General features: G+C 40.2%; 1 protein-coding gene across 5 annotated transcripts in view; it reads left to right on the top strand.

Annotated features, from left to right (window-relative positions):
• Positions 1-27,522, top strand: part of grik2 (glutamate receptor, ionotropic, kainate 2) — a 231,719-nt gene that overhangs the window by 186,976 nt on the left and 17,221 nt on the right. For 2 of the 5 annotated variants that reach the window (XM_035164271.1, XM_035164272.1), the window contains 3 exons: positions 10,869-11,094; positions 22,967-23,217; positions 23,511-23,538. In XM_035164271.1, coding sequence (XP_035020162.1) covers positions 10,869-11,094; positions 22,967-23,217; positions 23,511-23,538 — 505 coding nt within the window. Of the gene's footprint in view, positions 1-10,868; positions 11,095-22,966; positions 23,218-23,510; positions 23,604-27,522 lie in introns of all 5 variants that reach the window. The other 3 variants (XM_035164273.1, XM_035164274.1, XM_035164275.1) reach the window with 2 other exon arrangements.

Genomic DNA, 27,522 nt, shown 5'->3' with positions numbered 1-27,522 from the left:
TCTTCAACGGCAGGCCGAAGACTTGAAGTTGACCCATGAAACAAACTGCTAAATGTGTCCGAAAACAACAGATTTGACCCTTTAAACCTGACTGGCCCAGTTTTCTGCAGCAATTTCATTCCCTCTTCTCAGAGTCATTAACTAAAGGGTAATTACACCTTCAAATTCCAGGACCCATATATCCAGGCACATTAAATAAAATACAATGGAGGACTGAAGGCGTAATAACTGCCTCATGGATCTGTAGGAGTGACAGAGAGTGACAGTGGACTCTGATGAGAGTGACCACCGCTCATTGTAGCGTGGACACCAGCGTAGCACTGAAAGTCAGAGGTTATTACACAGTAATCACCAGACTCGTCACTTTCTCCTATACAGGGAGTATGGTGGTGCTTTAACAGACCCTAGAAGCACATCCATGGTGATCTGAGAGTCACTGTGTTTACCCTGTGTCGCAGCTGAGCTGGCAGCTCTACTAAAGCTGCTTTCAGACATGCACTGAACTTCTCAGTCCCTCCGTACTTTCTGCGGAGGAGGTGCATGAGTGAACGCAAATGTCAGAGTGAGACGCTCCTCAGTCTCTGCAGACTTTCTCTGCCTGGCCCCCAAATATCAAATATCTCTTTGTGAAAAAGCGGTGACACATATGTAGAGGACACCGACAAAGAGAGTTTGTGGTGATAAGTGCTGTGTGTCGTAAAGAAATCATGTGATCTCCGCAGCGGAGTTAACACGTCACTTCCTGCCTCTGTCTGCTGCAACGGGCGGCTCCACCTCTCGCTTAAATAATGTGAACGCGTCTGTGCAGAGAACCTCCCGCTGTGTTGTGCATGTGTGAAAAGTCAACTGTGGCTATACACCGCAGCCAATTCTCCAGATTTTATCTGCAGGTCATGTCTGAATATGACTTGAAAGAGGTTGTCCTGTGTGTGTGGGGGGGGGGGGCTATTCTGTCTCGGCTGCGGAGTGGACTGAGTTTTCAGATCCAAGCAGACAAACGTGAGCTAATTCTTTATTAAAGCATCGTTATGCTTCACAGCTTTACTGTTCTGGCTCAGTCTCAGCACTCTCATTAGTGTTGTTTTCCCCTGCAGCCCCTGCATTTTATACTCTCAATGTGTTCACTTGGAGCTAATGATGTTTTTTTTTAAATTAATTTCTGCTCAACCCCAAAATAATGCAATACACATTTGTCTATATATCTTTGTTACATAACATTTGCATTGTCTGGTGCTTTATAATGTCAATATTCTCTTGCTTAACACATCTCTTTATCGTCTCTCCCCCTTGCAAAGAGCAAAGTTTCACACCACCACCCAGTGGTAGAGAAAGAATGAAATAATAACGTGGTAATGTTCCTGAGCTACATTCTAGCATCTGATCCGACTCGGTTACAGTTGACTCTCTTCCAGGTTGAGCTGACAAAGCTACAAATGTGACTGTGAGTGCGGAATTGTTTTTTTCCCTTGTGTAGCCACTTGTGTTTAGTGTCAACACCGTATCATAAACAGTACGTGTAAAATGTGGCGCGCGAGAAAGCTTCATAAAAGCAAAGTCGTTTTTTGTGCTGACAAAAAGTGTGTGGCATTTCCCTCCGCTTCCTGGATTCTTTTGATTAGGGGCCTTTGAAAACTATGCAAAACACTTTGGCAAGCGGAGAGCAGTTCAAGGCTACACTCGCACACGCGCTAAATGCTGTGTGCACAAAAGCTAAACCACATTGTGTTTACTCATTCACTTTTATTGGGATAAAATCAGAAGCGCGTACACCAAGACATCTACAGTAGCATCTCTCACACACACACACACACAGGAAATGTAAAACACATCATTTCCTGCAGCGGCGTATTTTTTTTGTCTGAGAGCAGTGCACCTAACACACAGTGGGTGTTTTAAGCAGCAGTTTGTAGTAATGCATTCATAACTAGTTGAAGGTTGTATTGCTTTTGGGTTTGGCAGCAGGTAAAAGTGCAAAAGGTAAATGGTCTGTGTTGGTATTTTTTTTCCGAGTCGGGATGACCACTCAATCACACGTACATTCATTCAGCGCATCTACGTGCAGCACTTTCTCTATCGCACATCACTCATATACTTCCTGCACAGCCGTCAGCATCAACTTCGACTTCAGTGTCTTGCCGAAGGGCACTTTGGCACACGGACTGAAGGAGCAGCGGGTCATCAAAGGGTCCATGGATGATCCGCTCTACCTCCTGAGCCACAGTCGTCCCCTTATGATGTCCCCAGGGGTCTCAACAATAGGCCTAGTAGAACATTTTGCTCAAGTAACAATAATGTATTTTTCAAATTTAACATTACTGTTTAAACATTTTTTTAATTGGAAGCGGAGAGGTCAAACACGTTGTATTATTTAAGTCAGTATGGTTGGACTTATTGATTACCTCTGCAAGGAGATGATGTTTTCACCTCTGTCCGTTGGTTCGTTGGTTGGTTGGTATTTTATCAGGATTACTGAACAACTGACAAATGAAACTACTGAACAGATTTCCCTGATACTTGGTGGGAGGATGGGAAATGGGCCAGGAAATAGCACATTCATATTTGGTTTGGTTTTGGACAAAGGGGCAGATCCAGGTTTTTTTTTTATTAGTTTTTTCCACTTTCTTTAACATAACATTTTCACATTTTTTTACAAGGGAATTATTAGGTATATTTAGGGAACTGATATCTATGATTGTGTGTAACTTGATGCAGCTTGATTGAATTTAAGTGGACTATTGGGCCTGAGGCTCTGAGTGCCGATAACATTCTTCAGTGTGCAAGTAGTGTTGTAAAAGCCTGTGTTTATATGTCTTTTCCTCTGTGTTTTCTGTCTGTGCCAACAAATATGGCTGCTGCTGGAGCCTCTGATAGCATTTTAAAGATAACAGAGCAGGACGTGACCAAAAGAGAGCACACAGGCACACTGGTGCATTGTTAGGCAACATGGTGGTTGTCAACATTCTCTGTTCAGTGAGTTAAAACAATCTCTCCGCGTGCACCGCAAACTCCTTTACGAACTGCTCTGGGTCGAACTTCTCTGCTCGAGCATTGTCAATGCACGAAAGTCCTCTCCGCTGTTGTGCCATAATGCATCAAACGTGATACCATAAAATGGTGTGCCTTTCGGCATTCAATAAATTTGGTTATCACAATAAAATATTAAATATGAATATTGTATTATTAATATTAAATAATAACTCGAATTGATTAAAGTTACCTCGGGGCACCACCCTTCAAAGGAAGGGAAAAGATAGCCAATTTATTGAATAAGTCTCATAAAAGTACTAACTACAAATTTGGAACTCTGATTAACAATTAAATTAATAACTATAACCAAAGTTACCATAGAGATAGTTAGCTAAGTTGAAGGATATAGAGTTCTTGACAGTGTAGAGGTTGGCAAAATTCACTTATGCAACATTAATAAAAAAGCATTTGTGAAAGGAATACATTTATTATGAATATAATAAAGTATAAAAACACAAATTACTAACAGTGTGATTACTAAACAAAGATAGGTATGTGAGTATGCATGTGTATGTCTGTGTGTCTGTGTGTTTCCAAAATGGCGGCTGGCCAAAGAGATAACACCCTTCCCCCACCTATTGGAATGTTTACGACCTGTAGAGATAATGAGGTGAAGGGATATGCATGTGTCTGTGTGTGTGCCAAATTAGAGGAAGTTACTAGATTGGATGCAACGAAAGACTGTGAAGAGCATAACAGACTAACATTACTTTCTCAATAACTTGTAACCACAATATCACAACACCACAAATCAAACTTATAAACGTCACACAGAATCGAATAAACAGTCTTTGCTTAGCCTAGTATAATTATTAAGCCCAGTTGTGTTACCCGTCCGTGGAAAGGGGAAAAAGGAAGTTGCTGTGCAGTTGTCTCCATGTCTGCGCCGCCCAAAGTTTCCAGCATGCATACGATCAAGCAACATCACACGCGTGTTTGATTCGGCTTTCTTCGGAAATGTGCCGGGTGGTGCATTAAATCAGTCTTTAGTTAACAAAGATTTCTCCACTTTGTTCCATGCACCAACTGCTAGGACTGACCCTTGTTCTCCCGGAAAGTTGACGAGTCGATGTAAAGATTTAGAACATACGTATATCTAGATTGTGAGCTGACAGCGGCTTCTCTCAGACTCTGATGATACAGAAAAACAGGTAATCTCCACTTACCCCTGTGAATTTAGATTTTACTCTGTCATTATAACACTCATAAACATACAAGTACACCCATGGTTGTTCTCTGCTAATGATGCTGCATGGAGGAGGCACAGGAGGCTACAATGGTAGTTCATGAAATGACAGTTGGAAATTGTGTCTTTTTAAAGACACTGTCCTTTTGAGGGATAAAAAACTGATGTCATTTTTTCAAAGGCATTTTATTAGTTTCCCTGGCAGACAACTGTTGCATGAGCATTAACTGCAGTGCGAAAGTGGCGTTCAAACCATAAACACTGTTTCGACCTGCAACTTGAAACATGCTTGTTGGATTGTTGAGCAGGATCTGGAACCCTGCACTGATGGCTGGCCACAGGGTTCAGGGAAGCTGTAGGAGGCAGATGTGAGAAATGTTGTCAAAAATAGTGATCAAGTAATATTAGTTTTATACTGAGACATTTCTTCGCAAAGTGTAGCATTTTGAAAGACAGGCTATGCTGTGTGTCCTGAGCGGTGTGGAGACATACACGTGAGTGCTCAGTAATGCAATTACAAAACTATGATGTGCAGAATTCTCTGAGGTTTCATGAGAATTGAAAACGTTATCTCACTCATTGTTCATAACACACAGGAGGCCAAAACGTCAACAACCACCTTCACAGCGTCTCAACTAGTGTGTGCAAATTAAGTTGGTCACAAATGACTTAACATAACTTATACACTATAATATGGGTCCTGGATCATAGTTGTATCATGTATTTTACTGGAGGTACTTTGGAAACTGTAATAATGAATTTCACAGTCTCTTCTCAATGAATATCTCTAACAGAAGACGTGGGAAGATAACTGTGCACTTTTGTGGCTGGCTCCCCAAGGTCCTGGAGCTCAGCCTCGGTTTGATTTGTTATTTTGTCGACTCTGCACTGTTAGCTGGAAAATCGGCTCCATAGCTACAGCACTGAAAGCTGTTATACGACGTATCAGGACTTGCAGACCCAATCCCACTCCACCACCTGTACTTGCACAGAGAGGAGGAACAAGTGGAGCAATTCATGTCTTGTTTCCACATAAGAAGCTGACATTTCTGTACAGTGATGCTGCAGCCGTCTGAAGGTTCCTGCAGGGACTGTCTCTGAATCAGAAGTTGACTTTCAGTTTTTGTGAGGAATTTAAAATTGAATGAAACTTAGTAGAATGCCACATCAAGACCATGTGCTGTCAATGTGAATAGAAGGAATGCACTGCTGATACTTCTGTCTGTCTGCATGTGGAATGATAATCGTGAACCCTTCATCTTATGCATGTCACACTTTTTAAGTGTATTCTAAGTGGTCATGGGAAATGCAGTGCTGAGTTTGGTGCAATTTTGACACACGTTATACATTCAATATTAATAAGAAAATGACTCAGCCGGCAGTGTATGAATATGTGTGTGAATTGGTGCATGCCAAAAGTGTACAGTAAAGTAGTTTGAGTGGTGATCAAGACTAGAAAAGTGCTACATAAATACAATTTAAAGAAGCGACCAGTGCTCTGTAGCTCAAAGTTTGTGGGTGGATGAGCGGGAAGTACAGGGGACCCGGGGGGGGGGGGGCACTGTACATCAACGGTCAGTCTGTGGACACAGTTCAATCTTTTTCTACATCCTCAGATAAACTACAGCAGTGTTATTTTTTTTATTATTTCAACATTTGAGACAGACACAGACAGTCAGGGCTGCAGCGGGTGCTGATCTCATTCGTATTCATACAATTCATAAAGTAAAAGTACAACGTTCATTTTGTTGCTGAAATGAGATTTTATTTGCAAAAGTTGTGAACTGGGGCTGAAGATTGTGTTGACTTTTTTTTAACTGACCTCTGAAATAACCCAAATGCTGTTTCATTTTATGAAAAACATTGACTATAAAGTCTTCATAGCAGATAAAGCAGGTATGATAAACTCAAAGTTTTCAAACTTCACCACAGCATAGACTGTTCATAAAAAGCTCTGCACACAACATCCGTCACACAAACAATAAAAAAGAGACAGTGTATCATAGAACTGTTTGATGAGGACTCACTAATGACAAGGAGTAATTCTGAAGTAGCTCCGGAGCTTTAACACAGGCCAAGCAATCATGCAGGTTTAAATGGGAACTGCACTAGTGGTAATATTATGTCATTTTTATTTATCTCTGTTTGTGGCTGAAGCCGAATCTTTACTCATGTTTTCAGTTTGCCGATGGTTCAAATTATTAACAGACTAACAACATAGTAAATCTAACATTCACATTAATAGCTCAGCAGCCACTTACTTGTAATGTCGTTTAGCACGTCATTTAGCATGAGTGGCTTTGCATGGCCTTTTAATAGGCTTTTAAGCAGGAATTAACATAGTGTGTCATGGCTGACTTGACAGTGATGCTGAGGAGCTCCAGTGAGAAGAGATTCTCAGCTAAATGTAACTCAGTCAAGAGTCAGTTTCAAAGATGTGTTCAGACATATACAAAACGCTGGAGGAGAGAATAACGATAATTTACACAACTGCTAGAACGTTCTAGTTTGTTTCCTGGCGCAAACGAGATGAATTAACAAACACCATGTTATCCATCACTAGTTCAACACATTGTGTACAGAGAGTTCAATTAGGTCAAATAAAAGTGTCAGTTCGTCTCCAGCTGCTTTTGCTGTTGAGCTGCCAAAGTGCTGCCACTAGTGAAACAGCTAGACGAGTATCCATATCACATATACTGTAACAGCAGTCTGGCCAACAGTTGACATGATTACCTGCTTGGGCTGATATCAGTATTTCAAATCAAATCAAATTTTTTTTTTTAAGAAAGAAAAAATCCTTAACAGGAAAAAATGTAACTTGGGGAGAGTTACGAGTGAGGGATCCTTCTCCCAGGATGGACAGAAAAGCAACAGATGCCACATGTAACACAGCACATCAACATTCATGAGAAAAGTCTAACATAAATAGAGAGGTGTATCATTTTTTTAAGTATGTAGACAAAAGAAAATGTCTGACAGAGATGAAGGGAGCAGCACTGACGATTGTCAAGACAGCGGTATTGCCAATAACGTTAGTTACCACCATCATAATTCACAGTCATGATGTGACAGCAGCCACGATCCTGGCTCTGCAAAGACAAATAACAAGTACTCCAGGGAATGAGTCAAGTCAGTCACGTGTATTAATGAGACATAAATGTGATGAATTTATAGATGCACACAACAATTAGTTTTTTGTGAATGTGAGTAATTGTTAAAGTATCCAATCTATTGTACTGTTTTGCAGATTTGTATTTTATAATCCATAGTGTCTTTCAGCTTTTGCATACAACTAGATTTATTAACAATAATAATAATAATAATAATAATAATACAGTTTAGAGGAAATAAGTTTTATCACATAGTATCCAACTTTTTTTTTTCTTCTTTCTCTAATTCTGATAGTAAATGCTTTACAGAAATAAATTACCACTTATGTTTTATAATGCAAATGATAATCCATCCAATCCCTGATCTATACTGCCTATCCTTTGACGGTCGTTGGGGCAGGTGTAACGAATGCAAATGATGAAGCTGATGCAACAGAGTTATACATGAAGGTAACTCTCCTTGCTGAATTGAAACCCCCTTGGCTCATCATGTCTTAACAGATGTCTTCACTTGTTTCAAACTGACAGAGGTGTCAGTTTACCCGTCAGTCCTTCCCTACCACCTCTCTGTACACCTAACATTAAAATAAATAAATTAACAGACCTTGTAATGGTCCGCAAGGTGACTCCTGTCTGCGCAGTATTGGGACAAATGATTGATCACATCCCTCCTGTATCTTATTTGAATCACGTATGAAAGCGGCCAAGATTGGATTATGAAAAGATCAGATTCGATGATATAATTAGCGCCATTCACACTGTCACACCAGCAAAGACATCGGATTTGGTCCATTTGAGCCTGCAGTCTAAACGTAGCCAAAGTTTAAAAATCTGCATCACACAAACCAGTTACTAGACAGTTTTACACAGATTCACCTGAGCAGTAACAGAGAGGATTTCTCTTCCAGCACGTGGACATAACAAAGACTCATAGTGACTTCAGCTTCCTCTTTGTCCTCATCAGCCCACAACACTCACCGCTTGGGGCCTTTCAGCTCCTGTGTTGGAATCTGTTGATCAGCCTGAATAGTGACTACGCTTTTCATATAGTCATTCACAACTTAAATCAGCAGCACAGATCTGAATACAGGAGGAGAATGAAAGCATTGCTTATCTATGGCCACTCCAAAATGATAAAGGGATTAACCAGCGGCGTTTGTAGAAGCATGGAACAGTGGAAGAAGAGGAGAGGAGAGCAGTCTTCATCAGAAGCAATCAGATGATAACTTTAGCAGGAGGTGGCCATTACGAAGCAAGACATAAAGAATATGTAACATATTTTACAGTGCTCAAGGCAAAGAGCAGCAAGGGGAAAATTGTCAGAAGCATTTGTTGAGCAAGTTGAGCAGTTAATTTGTACTCTTTTTATTTTGCTTCACATGTAACAATCTCCCAGGTGGTGGTGAACCTAAAATGTAGCCTAAACAATCAATCTGGTTTCCTTGCCTCTTCTCTTGTGTATCTGTAGAAGGCAAATGCTATATCAGTGGGCAAGATACACATCACTGTTGTTTGGTTGTTGTTTCAGAACCACGGACAGGTCTAGAACTACAAACAACAAGCTGAGCTGTCCATGGTTCTGAACCAACAGCCACGTAGCAGTCATTGGTCTGAAACAGATCGATTCACAGACAGTGCGTTGTTTGGTTTCTCAGCCGGTTTCCTTTTTCATGGTAGTAGGTAAAACTCTTGAGCCCAATTTGACCTATTTTTGAGATGCATTCTGTGATGTTTTCTCTCCCCTGACCCTTCACACTCCCTGTGGCTCAGCTCCTCCGTAACACTTCTTTTAACACATTTCTGTTTCGTGACTCAGTGAAGTAGTCTCTTCTTGTTTCTTTTCTATGGACATAAATGAGTTGAATAAACACTGTGGACTAAGGGGAATGACATTAGCTTGCCAACCATAGTTAGCTAATGTAGATTACAGTAAATTAGTTCATACAGTACTCTTATTGTTCTCTCTGACTGTCATGAGGCGTAAACAAGGCCTCTTAATCACATCATGAAATGGCATTATTTTCAATACTATGCAATGCCTGATTTAAACTTGCCTGCTTGGAATGGGCTGTTTGCTTTCCCCTTTCTGTAACTGTGACAGTGACCTGCAGTAGTTGAGCCAAGCAAATACCTGCTGCTGGACTCAGTCCACAGAACACTGAAGCCACTGCTGCTGCACCAAGGGCTGCTCACCTGTTTATTCAAAGTTCAGTGAAGCTTGACTCAGTACACAGAACCTGTACTGAGCTGCCATTGTCTTGGATGACCTGTTGTCGTGATCAACAACGGCACTTGAGTTGATGAGTCTCAGCCGCCGCTACTATAGAGTTTACATTAGTATTGAACACATTGTGTGTTCAACTAGCACCAAGTTCAACACTGCACTTCCATGGGCCCTTAACAATATACATGCCAAGTGCAAAGCTGATGAAAGGTTCAGGGATTTTTGATGAGATTGACAAAAGGTTACATACAAGGCATGTGTAGGTTTTGCATCACCACTCAAATTGTTCCCAGTTTCCACTAATGTGATGGACACCCTCTTAAAAAAGTTATATCACAAGACAGGCCAGGATGTTTTCTAAAACCTCTGGTTTCAACAATTTAAGCCACATGGTTATTGAAATGCAGGAGAGAGACACATGTCCCAAATAGAGGACAAAAATGCAGCACTGGGACTCAGGATGAAGCCATTCATTGTGTGTTACCATCACATTTTCCAAGATCTCTTAAACGGTTTAAGTGTAATCAGCTCTGGATCCCTTTGTGGCGGCTTGAGGAAGCCCACCTCAGCGCTCTGCCTGACTTCAGAGTATTGGTGGTTATCTGACTCTCCGTGTATTCACAGCCACTGCTCGCGCCTTATCAGCAGTCTGGAGCTTGCATGCTCAATCGCCTGATTTGTCAAGGGTGACTCCGAAAGATTCTGATAGGCACTCCACAAATCACCCAGTTGATCTAAAATATCGACCAGCCACAAAAAGTCATTACACACAATAATGGCGGGCAGGACCTTGAAGATGTGACTTAATTAGGTTTCAAATGGCTTCAAAAATGCCTTCAAATCTTCTCCCCTGGAGAGTTATGTGCTCCTGGATTTTTCTCAGTGATTACAGGTGTAGAAAGTGAGGCACACTGCTGCTGACAACCCTGCTGCTGCTCCTAACTATAGGAGATAGCAGCAGCACAGAGGGCAGAGATTTGCAGTCACACAAATTCACACTTCTGCTGCTATTTAGCATGCACGTCTGCCTCAATCTGTATTTCCCTCACATACCGTAGTAACTATAATAACAGATACCTCAGCTGGAGCTACTATAAAAGTAGTATTTTTGGCAGGCTTTGATTTGGCCTTTAGTCACTCAGGACCTTATAACTGCTGAGATAAATGTAATTTATCATTAACCTCCGAAGTAGGACCTCACTTACTGTGATCACTAGCTTGATTAATGATTGCAGGACAATACATTTGAGATGATGTTTCTGTGTCCAAGCAGTTGGGATGTGTTTTCTTTGTCAAAGTTCTGTTCGGTGTCTCCTCACAGAAAACCAAGATCTCCACCTACGATAAGATGTGGGAGTTCATGAGCAGTCGGAGGCACTCGGTGATGGTGAAGAACATCGACGAGGGCATTCACCGTGTGCTCACCTCTGACTACGCATTCCTCATGGAGTCCACCACCATCGAGTTCGTCATACAGCGTAACTGCAACCTCACCCAGATCGGAGCCCTCATCGACTCCAGGGCCTACGGGGTGGGCACCCCAATGGGTATGTGTCCTATAAATCTAATACACTGGGTCTACTGAGGCCTAACAAGCTGTTGAGCCTGTAACATATGAAGCATAAACATTAAAAAACTACTGGCTTCTCAGTTATTTCAGAGTTGGCTACAGTTTTAATTCTTGCAGGGAAAGGTCTCCCCTTCTTTGACACGTGCACACTTGTTACTTGAGTAAATTGTCATATTTTCTGTTATATTTAAGAGGGTGTATACAAAGAGTCTTGTTTAATTGATGACATGGTAGTGACTTGGAACTAGAACAATTTAATTTGCAATTTAGATCAGAAGATGAAACAAAACTATGCTCTCACAGAAAATAATGAACCTTTCTATAAAATGCAAATGTAAAGTCTGTTGTTGCAAATTAAAACCTGTGTTAACTGTATTCGGTGCTTTCACGCTGCACCACATGCCTGAGGGTGACCCGTGTGAGGGAACAAAATCCTGGGGCGATCTCCAGCCGGCAGAGGAGCAGTGATACATAAATAGTGGGATGAACAGAGCGTGGCTCCATAGCAGATTGTCATGAATCCTACAAATCCAGTTAGAACATAAACCTTTTGGTTAAATACCTGTGGAATTACAACTTGACAAGATGACCTGTGTCATACTCTTTCATATAAAGGGGATTGTGAAATAGTTCCCACAGTGTTTAAGGCTCCTGTTAGCATGGCTGCTCAACAACAAGCTGCCTCCCGAAGAATTAACATAATATTTGTAAAATTTAAAAACATACTAACATACTACAGGAACTGGTAGTGTGTCATGGGAGTTTTTCTATCTGGTCTGGTTCAGTTGATTCTCAGTGGATATCTTCCAGACTTGAGTCAGTAGACACATTCATATTCTGATTTAACCCAATAAAGACAACAGTCTGAATAAGATACTGACATGTAAATAGCATGTTCTGATAATAAATAATATTCAAACCTTAGTCACGTTGAGTAGACATGTATACATCGTATTCACATTATAACGTCCTACTGGAGTTTTCACATCATTCTGCTACAAAGACATACGACAGTTACCAACTGCCTGACGACACGTGTCCTGGGTTCGAGGATGTAATGTGAGTCACAATCAGACTATGCCTTGTGACACAAACAGGAACATGGATGGAATATTCCATTGTAACCTCGTGCAAACATCATGATCACAATAATTTATTCTCCAGAATAAGCTCAGTTGTCACAATATTGCTGCTTATGTAAACGTAGTCAAGCTAATAGGATGTTTTTTATATTGTTCCTCATACCGTTTAAAGAATAGGATTGCTATAAGTTATTCTATGTTATATACACAACAGAAAAGACATGAAAATCTAAAAATATGGAAATCACCCATTATCTGTAAGATGCTGGTGATTGTTAGACAAGAGGGTTAGCCTTCAGTAATCTCCCTCCGCAGAGGGCAGATGATATCCAGTGGCTGTATTGTCCTGACAAACCAGGGAAATGTCATCTGGGACACGGACTGTTGGCAAGGTCGTTTGCTGCTGTTTGTGTATGCTCTGCTGCTCACACACACAAGGTAATTTGAGTGACTGTGGCTGTGTGTGAAAACAGTGGAGGTAGGCTATATTTTCTTTGCGTGATTGCATTTCCTGACTGATGTGCACCTTTTGATGGTGTGTGTGTGTGTGTGTGTGTGTGTGTGTGTGTGTGGATACGCATTTCCCTAGGTGACTGTGTACTTGACGATAGCATAGAACTTACATTGCGTGTGTTTTACTGCTTTCTGTGACTGTATCATTTATTCATATTATACATGTTGTTGCCTGTTTGGGTGTGTGTGTGTGTGTGAAAGAAAGAAAGAAAGGAAGCTTACGAGAGTGAAGGGAATGAAGGGAAAGTGAATGCACCGCACAGCTGTTGTACTTACGACCAGAAAAAGAGGGGTGTTAGCATCATTACTCCCTGGTGGCCCATTCACATGCAGTCAGGACAAGGTATTTAAATTGCTAAATCTACCCTTTTATTAGCCTTTACCATATGCTGCCTGTATTCTCACATAGTCGGGACATTTAGCATATATTTCGCTGACAGAGAGTAGGTGTTGGACTGCATTAGCACCTGGGCTCTGATAGAGCTGTAGCACTCGGTGCTCGGCCCCTTGGCAGCTCCCTCAGCTCAGTAATGGACAGACATAGTTCACCTCCCAGGTGTTAGTCATTGTCAGTCTAATGGTGTGTTTCCATCCATTTAACACCTACTGGCAAATCCTGTTAATTCTCAGGACAACACTCAAACGTATTAAGGGCTTAAGAACAATGACCGACTCTGTATGTGTCACTTAATGGCAGTTTTTCATTCCACTAGGCCTATGTTATATATTTCGTTGACTGTTGAGTTGTATCCCAGATATGTCCAGCAATTTTTAAACCAAGATAATTAATCAAGGAAATGATCTGTTTCATTTCGTCACCGAATGACCCTTTGCCCATGGGTCAGCATTGTGGTTGTCGGCCGGAAGCATCAAAATTGACACTTTATCCAGTGTTTGGTGCACAGTTATTCATGATAGACTTCCTAGCTCTTGTTTTTTAATTATATAATTCATATAGACACAACATGAGCAAGCAGCTTGCAGCCCCACCGTCCTGTTTCCAAAGTGCTTCAGAGAAACCTGGATTCATTTATTCGAGAAGAGACCCATGAATAGAATTTAGCTCTGGGTTAAAACACCCTCAACATGAAGGAATTCCAAGAATGTAATGACTGACAGAAAATTACATGAGTTAAAGACAACTTTATAGACTTGTGGAGAAAGTAACCATTTTTGTAATCTGTTATTTGCACAAAACATCCTCATAATATAATCTGCAGTACTATTATCTTTTTTATTAGTACTCTACCTGTGGCTGTGCCTCAGTTGGCTGTCCCTTAATTGCCGGTTTCCTACTGTCCACACTTTGAAGTGTATTTCAGCAACAAGCTGAACCCCAACTGCTCCTATGATCTGGCCAGTGCCATACATTGTAGCCAACTGTGTGTGGGTGTGTGGTGGGGTGAGTGTACCAGCAGATTGACACTGAGAAGTGTTAGGTCACAGTCCAGTTAACATCCATGAACATGGTTTGACGTAATGGTCACACAACTGTGAATAAACCAGTGATTATGAAGCAGCCGATGCCGATCAGTTAATACTTTAAACTTCTTATACTGCTTTACTTACACACATATGATGTTATAATATATACTATTCAAAACTTCAAGTCAATGTTGATAATATGGCTGCACCAGTCTGTTGCATAATGCTACAGACTTTTACCAAAGTTCAGCCTCATATTTGGTTTTCTTTAATTGAAGACCCCAACTTCAATTCGAAATGACAGTCAGTGAGTTTGAAGATGTCTAGGTAGATAGATGTGTCTGGCCCAAAGTGATAGAAACTCTCCTTTAGACGTGGCTCAACAAGGCTCAACAATGCACACAAAATTCACATTTTAAAACTGTGCATATATATATCTATATATTTATTGACTACAATTCATTTTCAAATCGATTCAAATGTATCTGAACATCATACGTTATAACTATAGAGGGACTCAGGGCTCGTATCCATATTGTCACATACTCCATGTTGTGGAGTATGACAAAAATGTGGCATCAAGTCATCTCTAAATATAAAACAAACAGTAGAGCTAAAATAGTATATGTTCCCGTTCATCATGGGAATTTAAATGTCTTGCCTCTGCTCTACCTTCAGTGTCTGCTGGGAACCAGGCAGGGATCGTCTGCCCTCCACAGTCTCACAGTGATAGGATTTGATTTTGTGTTTTGTAGAAGCCTTTATGTTTGGCTGTATTTACTGTACTTGATGACCCCAAAGCTGTGTTCTTACCGACTAAGACACAAGGATACTCTCTTTAGTCCTTTGTTTTTTTTTTACTTGCGATCATTTGCCCTGTTTATGAGTTTTTTGATAGCCTGTGTATATTTCCAATAGGTTGTTAAATGGAGTCCCTGCATGTACTCCCATCACAGCTTTTATTTGCTCATTTTGTACAGGCAGTGTACTGTCTCCTCCTCTGCCCTGGCTGCAGTCTCAGGAGGCTCCGCATTATTCCTCATCCTCCCTTTCTCTTTGTGCCTCTCCCCGATGACTATCAATCTTCATTTACCTTCATTAGGCTGCATTAATCAACCAGGGCAAAGGGGAAGTGTCTGCGCCGCCTGTCAGCGGGCTGCTGTCCTTTCCAGTCGTCTGTGCTGCTGCTGGGCTGCTGCAGCTTCCCCTCATAAACATCCTGAATGCATTTCTGTGTGCGATAGAAAATCTCCAGTGCTGTGACCTACTGTGACGTACTCCATCCTAACCCTCGGTCCCCCTCCACCACTTTCACCACCTCCTAAACACACCCTCCAGTGTGTATGCATGTGTGTGCATGATAAGGAAGAATATCCGACAGAGAGCTCCAACAGCGGGAAGATGCAGCGCAGACATTCATTCTGTGGAAGTCTTTCATTTAAATACATTTTCCACTGTTTCCAAACTTGCAGTACATCACTTACATGTGATTGATGACAGAGAGAGGAGAGGCCCATTGAAAGAAAGTCTTATTGGATTATAATAAAGTATCTTATATAGGGTGCACAGAATAGAGAAAAGATGCAAAGAGAGTCTTTAGCTATTGATTTAAAACAAATTGTGTGTATTCATACACCACATAACTTTTTAGAAAGAGTTAAGGATTATTCGAAGAATGTATTATTCTAAAAACTACGAGGCCATCTCAGTATTCAAACAAGGATAAAGAGTTTATATAACTGAAGCAGCCTTTCAACACATTATAATATGCCTGGTTAAACTAAGTTAAACCTGAGGGTTGCTACTCTCGATAATCACAAGGCATCTTTATAGAACTAATTACTAGAAAACTACAAACAGATACGAAGAATGAGGCCTATCTAACTCCAGTGCTGCCTGTTTATATCAGAAAACAGTTGGAGCGGTGGTTATTCTCACAGAACCTCCAGCTGCTGTGGTTGTATCGTATTTTAGAACTATTCTGTTTGGATTTCTCTCTCATTCATTATGTCAGAGGTGCTTCCACATATATTTACCTTTACGACTACGAGGGTAATTCATCTTCTGACACCTTGCCATATAAATATATAAGTATATTTTGATGTGTGTGCAGCTCTGTCAAATGAACACACACAAGCTTTGGGTTATGGATAAATGCCTGAGGTTCAGACTATGACAGAAACTGTATATTTAACATATTTAATTATTGTTCTTCATGAAAGAGTTACTTTTGAGGCTTTCTCTTACTTGTCATGAGATGGAGGAGATGGAGGCAGCTTTGTATGATTTTGCATATAAAAATGATCTTACATACATTTTAAATATTGAGGTATATTTCATTATATATTACAAAAATACATAACCCACAAATATGTTATCGGGAATCAGGAGACAGTTCCAAAGTGCCAGAAACAGGGTATCTCTGTAACCATAGTAAATCAGTCACACAACGGCCTGGCCTCTGCCAGCAGAGCAGCATGCACGGGTATAAATTATCAATCAGATTGTAAATATTTTCCACTTTCCTCTCAACCATCTGAATAACTCACTGCTGTAAGGTGCTGCTCTTGCTCTGTGTTTAACAATCAAGAACACAATAAAAAAACACTAACCGAGCACGTTGCTTTATGCCTGATGCTTGCTGCTGGTGCAATAGTTAAACTGACAACAACAACCAATCACAGGTTCCTGCTCGGGACACACATCATAAACAACTTCCATGCTAACGTGCCACGCTAGCCATAGGGAAATAAACTTCACAATCAGATGAACACACACCAGGTTCACCAGCTGCCTGTGACTCATTCCGGTGTTTGATGACAGACTTGGCCTGTATTTGCATTGACGCGTTTTGATTGTATTCAATTAAACCTGATTTGATTGGCTGGTGCCTCCACTGCCGCCGGAAACACTGTTTTAGCTTTTCTCAACTTCTTCCACACGCAGCTCTATAAGTGAAGTTTAGCAAGACGTGACGTCGCCTCATTCAAAGTGAATGTGGCAGTGTTTCTGTTGAAGCCTGCGATACATCAGACATGTGAGTAAACCTGTTGTGGTGCGATGGGACTTCTTCCCTTCGAGAATTATTATTATCAGCACAAATAAATATCAGTATATTAAAGCTTTGTTTGGCCTCATACCTGGTGTCTGCCTCAGAGTAACTCATCACACCGACTGCAGGCTGTGTGCGCAATTTATTCTGTCGGAGACAGAACAGCAGGTGCTCATATCACCTTTGAGGTCTGTATATTTGCAGGCGCCCCCTAAGATTTTAATGAACGTGACCCAGAGCAGGTGATGAGCTCATTGGATGGACCCACTGGGTAATAATCTGCTGATTCTGATGAAAACTGCAGAAACCTAAGCTCTTACCTCACAGCTTTCTGCCTAAACCTGTCTTAATGTTGTACCTCTCACTCCACTTCACGTTACTTTTCTACACAGGAAACTCAGTGAGTACATCATGTGTATCTGCACTTGATGGTACCACAACTGTAGTATTCAGAACTGCTCATATACCAACTTGGTTTATTTCTCAGAGGACGTAGACAGTATTTTAAGATGAAGAGTCTGACCTTTACATTGCAGAATATGTAATGCTTTCCACAAAACCCTGGTGTATAATCATTTTAGAAACACCACGGACTGTCCTTTGTGTTTGTAAAAGAATTCTCTAGGTGCAGAAGAGAAACACCTGAAATGCTCTCTAGTAGAAAGACGCATATTTTCAGGGTCAGGTACTGCAGCACATTTATATATATATATATTTTCTTCATTGAGATTAAATGAATTAGGGTGGGGTGAGCCACAAACTCTGATCTTGCAGATTACTATATGTCTCATTCTGGATTGAGTACGGCCTGCTCCGCTCTACACTCCCCTGAGTTGACAAATTAAATGGCTCTTTTATGGACATACATGCAAAGGCCTGTGATTTACATTCTGCCAACTACCACCCAGACCGACTGACGGCAAGATGCTCAGTATATTTTCAGTCTTACCTAAACACAGCACTGTGTGGACAGCTGCATTTACATTCAAACAGCAACAGGTGAAACCAGATTCTCAGCAAAATGTAAACAAAAATGCAAAATATACTTTTCATTTCCCAAAGTCTTGAATCTCTGCCATCTGATTAACCCCATGATGTCATTGTCATCGAAAAAATGCACTTCAATACTCTTTACTCTAATTTTGGTGTGAATTCCATTATGTTTTAGATTTTAAGATTTACGTCTGACGTTGTTTTAATAATTAAATTAATCCAATTAAAGATGTAAATTCCACGATACAACATATTGTACAATGAGCGTTCAATCAGATGTTGAGAGCTTTATGCAGATACAGTGAGTATAGGAGGGTAGAGGATGAGTAGAAAAGTACCACAATAAGTTGTAGTCAGAAATATATATATATATATATATATCTGATGCATCATGTATGATTAAAAATATCTTATTTAAACATCTCAATTTCAAAATATCTATTTTTGTTTGTTAGTTGCTATTTACAGTTTAGAAAAGAATTATAATAATGCAGCATGTGATCAGTATGTGATTTGAACATGTGCAAGGAGGTCGATGACTTTACCTGACAGCATATGTCCCTCAAGGGGACTCTGGACATTATTTCCTGACCGGACTTGCTTTACAAAAAACTAAGTGAAGGCCAGTTGTGTTATTAAGGGTATTTATGTGCCGGACTATTTACTTTGTTGTCACTGTGAGGCAGGTAGTAATCAGGTAGTAACATGAGATGGATGGATGGATTTGGGACGTGGTAGAACACATTGTCAGTAACATGTGCAGCTGACAAATTACTGTATCTTATGCAGTCAAGGCAACACTGAGCGGAATCTCAGAGGACTTTTTCCGACGTCTTGTGGAATTCGTGCCTAAGGCTGTTTTGAGAGCAAAGGTTTACTCTGCTCATATGCTAATAATCATTAGCAAAAAGCAGTGTAGAAAACATTCAGCATCTTATTTTCACTTGGTGCTGAGCGTCACTGTCACCGGTTAGAAACATGCAGGTGGTTTGTCGAATTAGCTTTAAATAGTTGAGCTGTTAACAGGCCTAGATTAAACTTGGCTGTTGTTGGTTTGTGTGCTCTCTGCACACCACTGTCAGTATAGTTTGTGAGAGAAAAATTCCCAGTCTGTAAGATCAATTTGCAACCACAAGTGTTTGTGTGGCTTCAAAAGAGCATAAGATAGTGTTTCATTGTAGGTTACGGTTTCATTCTGCAATCATTAAAAATTAAGCTGTTAAACCTTATATCTTGAAACCATTACTTTCAACATTTGAGACAAAAAGCTGATAAAAAAACAAGGTGTGTTAGATTAACTGTTCTACAGATTATTTCAGTGTGTCAGATTCATGCAGCTCCATCTTGGACCAGGACCATTTAACTGCAGGAAGTTATTAGACCTACTTCACTTTTGAAGCAGGATAATAGATGACACAATTGTGGCACCAACATACAGTGGAGTATCGTCCAAATAGCAATTCAAATCAATTTATTGTCGATGCACGATTTGTCCCAGTGGTAGCATGCACACGGTGAATGAATGGGAACCAGGAATAAGCCCATTAGGATGAAGAGAGCAGGTAGTAGTCGTCCCCAAGCACAACAGAGAAGGACCTGTTTGACAGATATGAGATGAACCAAGAGCCAGATCACTGCCGCCAACAAACAGTAGTTTTTCAGATGGCTGATGAAGACATTGGGGTCCAATTTGTCAAAGGCCAAAGAAAATTACAATGGAGCCTACATCAGTGGTAAGTATTAAGTCTTAAGGTAAACTTGACTAGAGCGGTATCAGCGCTTGTGTGTCTCTAAAAATGAATTATTGTGCATGAACAAACTTGTTGTGTGGAGGGAACAGAAGAATCCATAGAGGGAGCAAGTATAAAGGCTGTGATGTTGACAGAACCTTGAAGTATCAGAGCCAAGGCCGAGCTCACAACGCCATCTGGCTCCCCATATGAAAATGGTGGAAGATCTGACGCTGTGCAGTATATTTCACAACTCTGACATAAAACCCACTGACGAAGGAAATACTGTTGCTCTCTTTTCCGCACAGCGACAGCCAGGCGGTCAGGAGGCATTCGATCGTTCACCCTTTTCATGCTCATGTGAATATGGGTTACACAACTTTTGCCAAAAAAAACGCGGCTGGCAGAGCGCAGCACAGGTCCTGACTGTATGACACAGTAATCATTTTCATCCTGCACATTTGTTTTGATCAGGCAGAGTGGGCCCAGTTTCAAGGCTGCCTGTTTCTTGTTGTAGCGAGTGATTTATCTGACACGCGTTGGCTTATTGTTCCACTCGGGAGCTGAAGGGAACGCACCTACTCCAGATGACAGTGAATAACAAGGACCGGAGCACAATCCACATTCACCATCACCATGGTGATAGATGCTTTCGAAACACGCTTGGCGGCTTGCTCTGAAATAAAGAGTCCGATGCCGGAAGCCCTTTAGTGGAGATGAAGGGCAGAGGAGATGTTTAGGAACGCGGACATGTGACAGCAGCCACACCAACCGGCTGAGAGCTGCAGCTCAAAGCTCCAACACGGGAGCGCACTTTATTATTGTCACTTTTTAGAGTCTGTTGGGGCCACTAAATAATATGGTAGCTAACTGGTGCTGCATACTAACTACTAATCACAGACTGCTGCTCCGCCAGAGCTACACAACCATAATGTTTTCTAATCTAAACATGTTTTCCCTCTCAGTGCTCAAGGGAGAGTTCATTTTAAGTGTTTGTGATAATAGGTGTTATAAGTTGTTTTTTTCTTTCTTTTTTTTTTTAAATTAGTCAAGCGGCATTAACATCCTGATTGCAGCATATAGGCTGTACCACAGGGAGGTTTGAGGAGTGTGAGTTTGTTTTTCTTACAAGTCTTTACCCTTCAGCTTTAATCAGGGATCTCAACATGTGACTGGTTTTGATCATCAGCAGAGCAGGGGAAGGTGCTGGAGTGCTTTATCTGAGTGGAGAACGGCAGGATTAAAAGGTGCAGGTGTTGCTGGGAAAACCCCGAAAAGAGGGGAGAATTCATTGGGCGCTCTGCGGACATCTCACATGGGCAGAAGGGAACATTACGAAGCTTGCTTTGGGAATGTTCACTTATTAAGCCTGGGAAAGCTCACAGTGAAAACATTAGCACGGATTAAGCGTGGCAACTGGTTTTAATTAGACCACTATAGAGGTAGAATGAGTGGAACTATGAGTCCCCATTGATGTATTTTTGGTTTACTGTTGTTGCGCTAATGGGAACAAATGGCATGACATTTCAGTCATTCCACTTTTTTCATTGTGCATGTCTAACATTGTAAAATATTAATGATAATGTGTAACATTACCATTAGTGCATACTGAAACATAAAGGGGCTTTTGAATGAAATTCTCCAATACACAGTAAAGCCAACTAGATACAGAAATGAAGGTGTAAAACGGTGCTTTACAGATTTGGGAACATCAGGGACAGAAGAGGCTCTATAACCACAGCATTAAATAAATAGAGCAGAAAACATTGAATGTTTATGGTAGAAAGCAATAACGATGGTATTTATAATGGCGGTATTTGCCCTTTAACCCAACTATTGGATAAATATTGGATACAATTATATGCATACTAGAAAAAAGGCCTGGAAAACACAAAGTGCTACCAGACCTGATGGCACAGTCAGCTAAGTATAAGTATGTTTCATAACTGAGGGGCTATTATAGCTAAAATTAAACCTGAGAGGCCTTTGAGGACAGTAAGGGTTCTTGTCAAAATTTAAAGCTTCGTAATAGCTTAAATTTTAAATTTAAGCTAATGAAGTACTTTAATAGCTTAAATAGCTTAATTTTTAAATGAGCAATGCTTCCTAGTTTGCTCCACTTTCTGGACATCAAAACTTTTTTTCAAATTACAGACTCAGTTGGAAAATATGGGACACATGAAGCCAAATACCAATTAGCAGGATGTGCGGACAGCAATAGGGAGACAAAGCTTTAAGGAAACTTTACAAGAAGCTGTTCAACCTAAACAACCATGTTTGTCCCAACCCTTTGATTTGACCCACAGAGGTTTACCAACCTGACCCATTGGAACCTTACCAGTGACTGACAGTGTAGGGAGACCAGAATTGATGTTACATGATCACATTCTCTTGAACCAGTTACAATCCCAGCAGCACCAGCAGCAGCATTTCGGACCAACTGATGGTGATGGAGGGAATCCTGAGCAATACCTGAAGAAGGCATTTCAGAAATCTAGCAGGAAAAAAATAAAAGCATGGATAAATCTGTATAAGTCTGTTTTCACACTGTAAATGATTACATTTTTGAAATAATCTTAAATTGAAAAAGGGACGACACAACCTTCTTGACACGGTCATCGGAACAGCTGAATCAAATAGAACACCCACATTTCAACAACAACTGCCACTGACTGTTTTGTCATTGTTGAGTTTAAGGAGGTTTTGTGAAATCTTCGTCGACAAAATGATAATCTAAAATATGTTTATTAAAGATCGTACCTAAGGACAACATACAAAGACCCTTGTCACCATGGTTACAAAAACAAATGCGCGGAAATGCTTGTAGAACAGTCAAGGATAAAAGTCAAGAGAAACAAACAGCAGTCTGCTTTAACTGTTACTTGAAACATAACCCTGGGTTATGCACTCAATACTAAAACTAGAAATTGATTGATCATCCGAGTCAGTATTCAGTAACGCTAGCAAACCATGTTGTCCCCTTACAGACAAGATAAAGGCACTGATCTGGTCATGTTGGTTGCTCACGCTGACCTCGTCTTTTTGGTCCTTCAGGCTCTCCGTACAGGGATAGGATCACTATTGCCATCCTGCAGCTTCAGGAGGAAGGGAAGCTGCACATGATGAAGGAGAAGTGGTGGAGAGGAAACGGCTGTCCAGAGGAGGAGAGCAAGGAGGCCAGCGCCCTCGGAGTGCAGAACATCGGAGGGATCTTCATCGTCCTCGCCGCCGGACTTGTCCTCTCCGTGTTCGTGGCTGTGGGGGAGTTCATCTACAAGTCCAAACAGAACGCACAACTTGAAAAGGTAAGCAACACCTCTGACAGTCATCTTTGCTTTGTTACTTAAAACAATGATAGCAGAATTTCTTACCATAACCACGTTTGCCATGGAAGATAGTCTCATGGCAAAGACAAAAAGATAAATAAATGTTAACAAAATGAAACAAAATATATGCCAAATATATTCATTTTATACTTTCTAATAAATAGATTAAATAGATAACCTTTTTTTGGCAATTTGTGGAGACTCACTATAATGACAGTGCTATTTCATATGCAGTAAGATAAGGTTTGGTTTCTTTGCATTTATTCACATAGGCCCAATGGCGACAACGAGATAAGAAACGTGAGGAATTCTGCTGTCACCATGGATCCAAGCTAGACTTTAACCACCATCTCAAATGACCTCAAGTGAAACTCCAGAAACTTTTTTTTCTATTGTAATCTAACATGATCTAAAACTTCCCAAAACTACTGAATTGTGTTTTTCTTTCTGACACTCCCGAGGGAATGGGAACATGATTGGAGCGCTGGTAGTAATATACAGTTGGACCATGAACACTTCGCACTGCAAATGTTTGCTCTGGTGCATGACCCACGTCTTCAGCAGCCACATCCACTAACCCGCACCTCCCCCCAATCACTTCCACTGTCCATTTCCACTCTGCAAACTGTCATCCTGCCTTTACTGCAGCTATCCTCGTTTAGCTCACACATACAGGAGCTTTTCTAGATCAGTGCAGTAACACAACACAAGACTGGAGCTTCCCGGAAAACACCGTGACACTGTATAGTTGCTGATACAATCACCTGCACCATTGGAGAAATACTGCAGGGCAACTGTACATACATATAACTATAAATGGAAAAAATGAAATTACTCCTTGAGTACATGTGCCTGGGGGATCGGCAATTGAAATCTAATCTCATTGGTCATGTTCAACAACTCATTGTAGGACACTATACAAAATATAAGTACATTCAATTGATGCTGTGGCTGAAGCTTATATTATTTCTGATGCAGCCAATCATATCTAAAGTGCTTCACTAATTTTACACAGGGTCTGGTGTTTTTATGAAGCTGCAACTGTATCCACACGGATTTTACTACATAAGTACCTGCTGAAGCAAATAACTCTTTAACTTTATATAGCATAGTTTGTATTATATATGTATCATTATAAATCTATGTGTAATTATTAAACTTTTTATGTCACATTTTTGTACAATGAAGGATTAACTTTGCATAAACAGTCAAAATGGCAGTAATTGTTATTTCTATTGCATCAGTCTAATGGGAGATAGATGCTAGCATTATAGCATACAAGCTGTTAGCCTGAAGCTAATATAAATAACATGACTATGTCACACGTTTAATATATGTAGTTTTATCACCATAATCGTTGTAAAAGCAGACATTTAATAGAGAAGAGTTATGAAAGGAACAGAGCGACATTATGCCACAAATTCCATAGAGAAGAAACTGTATATTATTGCTGGAAGAAAATTCACATTTGAGATGTTTCTTTAAAAAGGAAAAAAAATGTTTTTTTATTTTTTTATTTCTGCAGTTATTTATATATCTGATACTAGACAGTTTCTTTCAAAATTTGATTGTGTTGATTAAACAATGTTTTAACTTGGCCGAGGGGCCCAGTCATTTTATGAAGGGACGACACTCACAACACTCACACATGTTAATACACAGGTATGAATGCACATTATAGAAATTAAACATAAACACACGTTCACACGGCCAAAAGCCTGGAGATATGTTTTGAAAGCACAACTAATAAGTGAAAAGGCCTTGATAACCAGGGTTAATAAAGATACTTCATCACATTTCTATTTACCTGCTGAAATGTGTCCGTGACCCGCAGTCACACTGCCTCCTACACAACATTCAATTACATGAACAGGCAAACATGCCCGGGGGTGAAACAATCATGATGAGTAGCTTTCAACTTATGGAAATTCTAGATCAACTCAAATTATAAGAAAAAAATATCCTGCTCAGATTTTAAGGGCTGAATTTATGATTCTAGTACACAATTAAGATGGCACACAATATCACAAATCTGACACTGTATTCTGAGATTGCTTAAAGTTGCATGGAAGGTATCATCATCAACAAATCTCTTGAAATCTCAACATGTAAAAAGTAAAGTTAACTTGTACTTGTTTAACTGTATTATATTTAAAAAGTCCGGTGTGTAAGATTCAGGTAAGAGGCATCTATAGGCAGAAATTGAAAATATAATAATCCACTATATGTCCAGAAATCCTGGACCTTTAAAATATTAGTTTAAATGAATAAAGGTAAAACAATAACAATTTATTTTTATTGAGTTTGTGCTAAAAGAAGAATTTAGAGCAGTAACAGCAGTCATACATTACCCCCCCATGTCCCCATGTCTGTTAACTGTGGGCGTATGATATTATGTGTTCACGTACAACAAACATAAGCATGATGAGATCAAATAAAATGGTAAGATAATGATACATAATGGGCAAAACAAATATTAGGGGAAGAAGCTAAATGAAAGATGAGTAAACATCAAGAGAGAAAATTCATTTCAACGTGAAAATGTATTTTACTAACCTGTACACAGACAATATCACATTAAAACCCTCTCGATTTCCATATATTTGAAGTAGCATGCTACAAGTACATACTGTACATGTAATATACACTTGGTATTAAGGGGAACACTGTTGGTCTACCTGGGCAATAAGGAACATGATGCAACCCTGTCAGCCTTGTTGTCTGAGGTATGTCCGATGCAGGCAGGAGTCTGCACCGTGTATCGTGGGCAACAAAACTGCTTGGGGTACATTAGTTGTTGCTCTGTATTATTGTCAGGGGTGATGTACTTCTGGCATTAAGGCTGCATGGTGCTCAAGAGGTACATAATGTGCTCTTTACATGCTTATTGCCTGGGGTACATTACATGTTACATTATGGAGGCGACCGCTGGTTGCCTTATTGCCTCTTGGACAGACATTGCTGTGCCCCCAATTCACGAAAACACCACAGGTAGAAAACACTGACATCGATGTTCATGTGTACATCCACTGGTTATTTCTTCAGGTTGGTGCAGGCAGTCGTGTTGGCATCAGCGGTCCAAATTAATGCTGCATTCATGTGCCCCTTGGATGATCCAGTGTTCTGAGTTGGGAAGTCAGTCTTCGGATTGTGGTGTGTTAATGTGCTTTTATTAAGTCAGAAAGTGGAAATGACAGAGACATTACAAAATGTATTTTATTGCACAGAGCATTTTATTTACACTTAAACTTATTAGCAGGGTTACAGCCATAACAAACAACCTGTATCTCTGTGGAGACAAAATCTAATGATTACCAGCTAGTACCATTTTACAAATTTACTGTTGGCTAAAAAAAGAAAACAAAATGTATTTATTACCCAAGAGTTTCTCACTTTAATTTCCATCCACTATATTTTTATTGCGGCTATATGACGTAAAAAATTCAAGAAGTTGTATAAAGGAACCTCAAGAACTTCCTGAGATGTTGTTTCAACTTGAGGGGGAACACGTGAATTTGTACATTCGGAAACACATTTTTTCTAATAATTCATGAATGCAGAATAATGTTTTTACTGGGAAGATATATTAAGATTATTAATATTAGCATCGATAGTTTAAAAAAAGTTCAAAGTTCAAAAATGACATTCACAATTTCCCAAACCTTTAAGGGGATTTCAACTGTAAATCCACCCAGTTCTCATAGAGCAGATATGAGATAAGACAGACAGCGTGAGGTCCAAACCAGCACCACTCCAACTCCCACACGACGTTATTCATCTGTTCAGGACAAGCTAAATAAATAGACACCATGAATACCAGCAGACACCACGCAGCAGAGATCAGGGTTTTAATTCCTTTTTTTGTTTCAGACTCGGGGCTTCTCCATTCAAATTGCTACATTTCACTTGTACAGTTGTGCTGACATTGGAATGCTTGCACTCTATTTTATGCACAAACACCACTCCTGTCTTGTGTTCTGCACTCTGCCTTGTGGAGCACAATCATTGACACACTTGTCACTTGTTTGCTTGGGTCTGCACAGTTATTTCCTGAGAATTTAGACAAAATAGAATCACTTGATTGCTACAACGCAGGGTTCGACTATTATTGGTGTCTGAAGGCCGTTTTAAAGCTGATTCGCTAACCTCTTTGTTGACTGAAAACACTTGTGAAAAGGTATTTAGGCGACCGTTGAGGAGCACAGCTCTCCACTGAAACCCAGATTAATTAAATTCTTTGAAGTGGGTTATCAGCAGTTTAAAGGAAGTTTAATTTCTGGGTGA

The sequence above is a fragment of the Hippoglossus stenolepis genome, chromosome 8, assembly GCF_022539355.2.
Source record: "Hippoglossus stenolepis isolate QCI-W04-F060 chromosome 8, HSTE1.2, whole genome shotgun sequence".
NCBI classification, from domain to species: Eukaryota; Metazoa; Chordata; class Actinopteri; order Pleuronectiformes; family Pleuronectidae; genus Hippoglossus; species Hippoglossus stenolepis.
The sequence above is the reverse complement of the archived record's forward strand: the minus strand, read 5'-3'. Positions and strand labels throughout refer to the sequence as shown.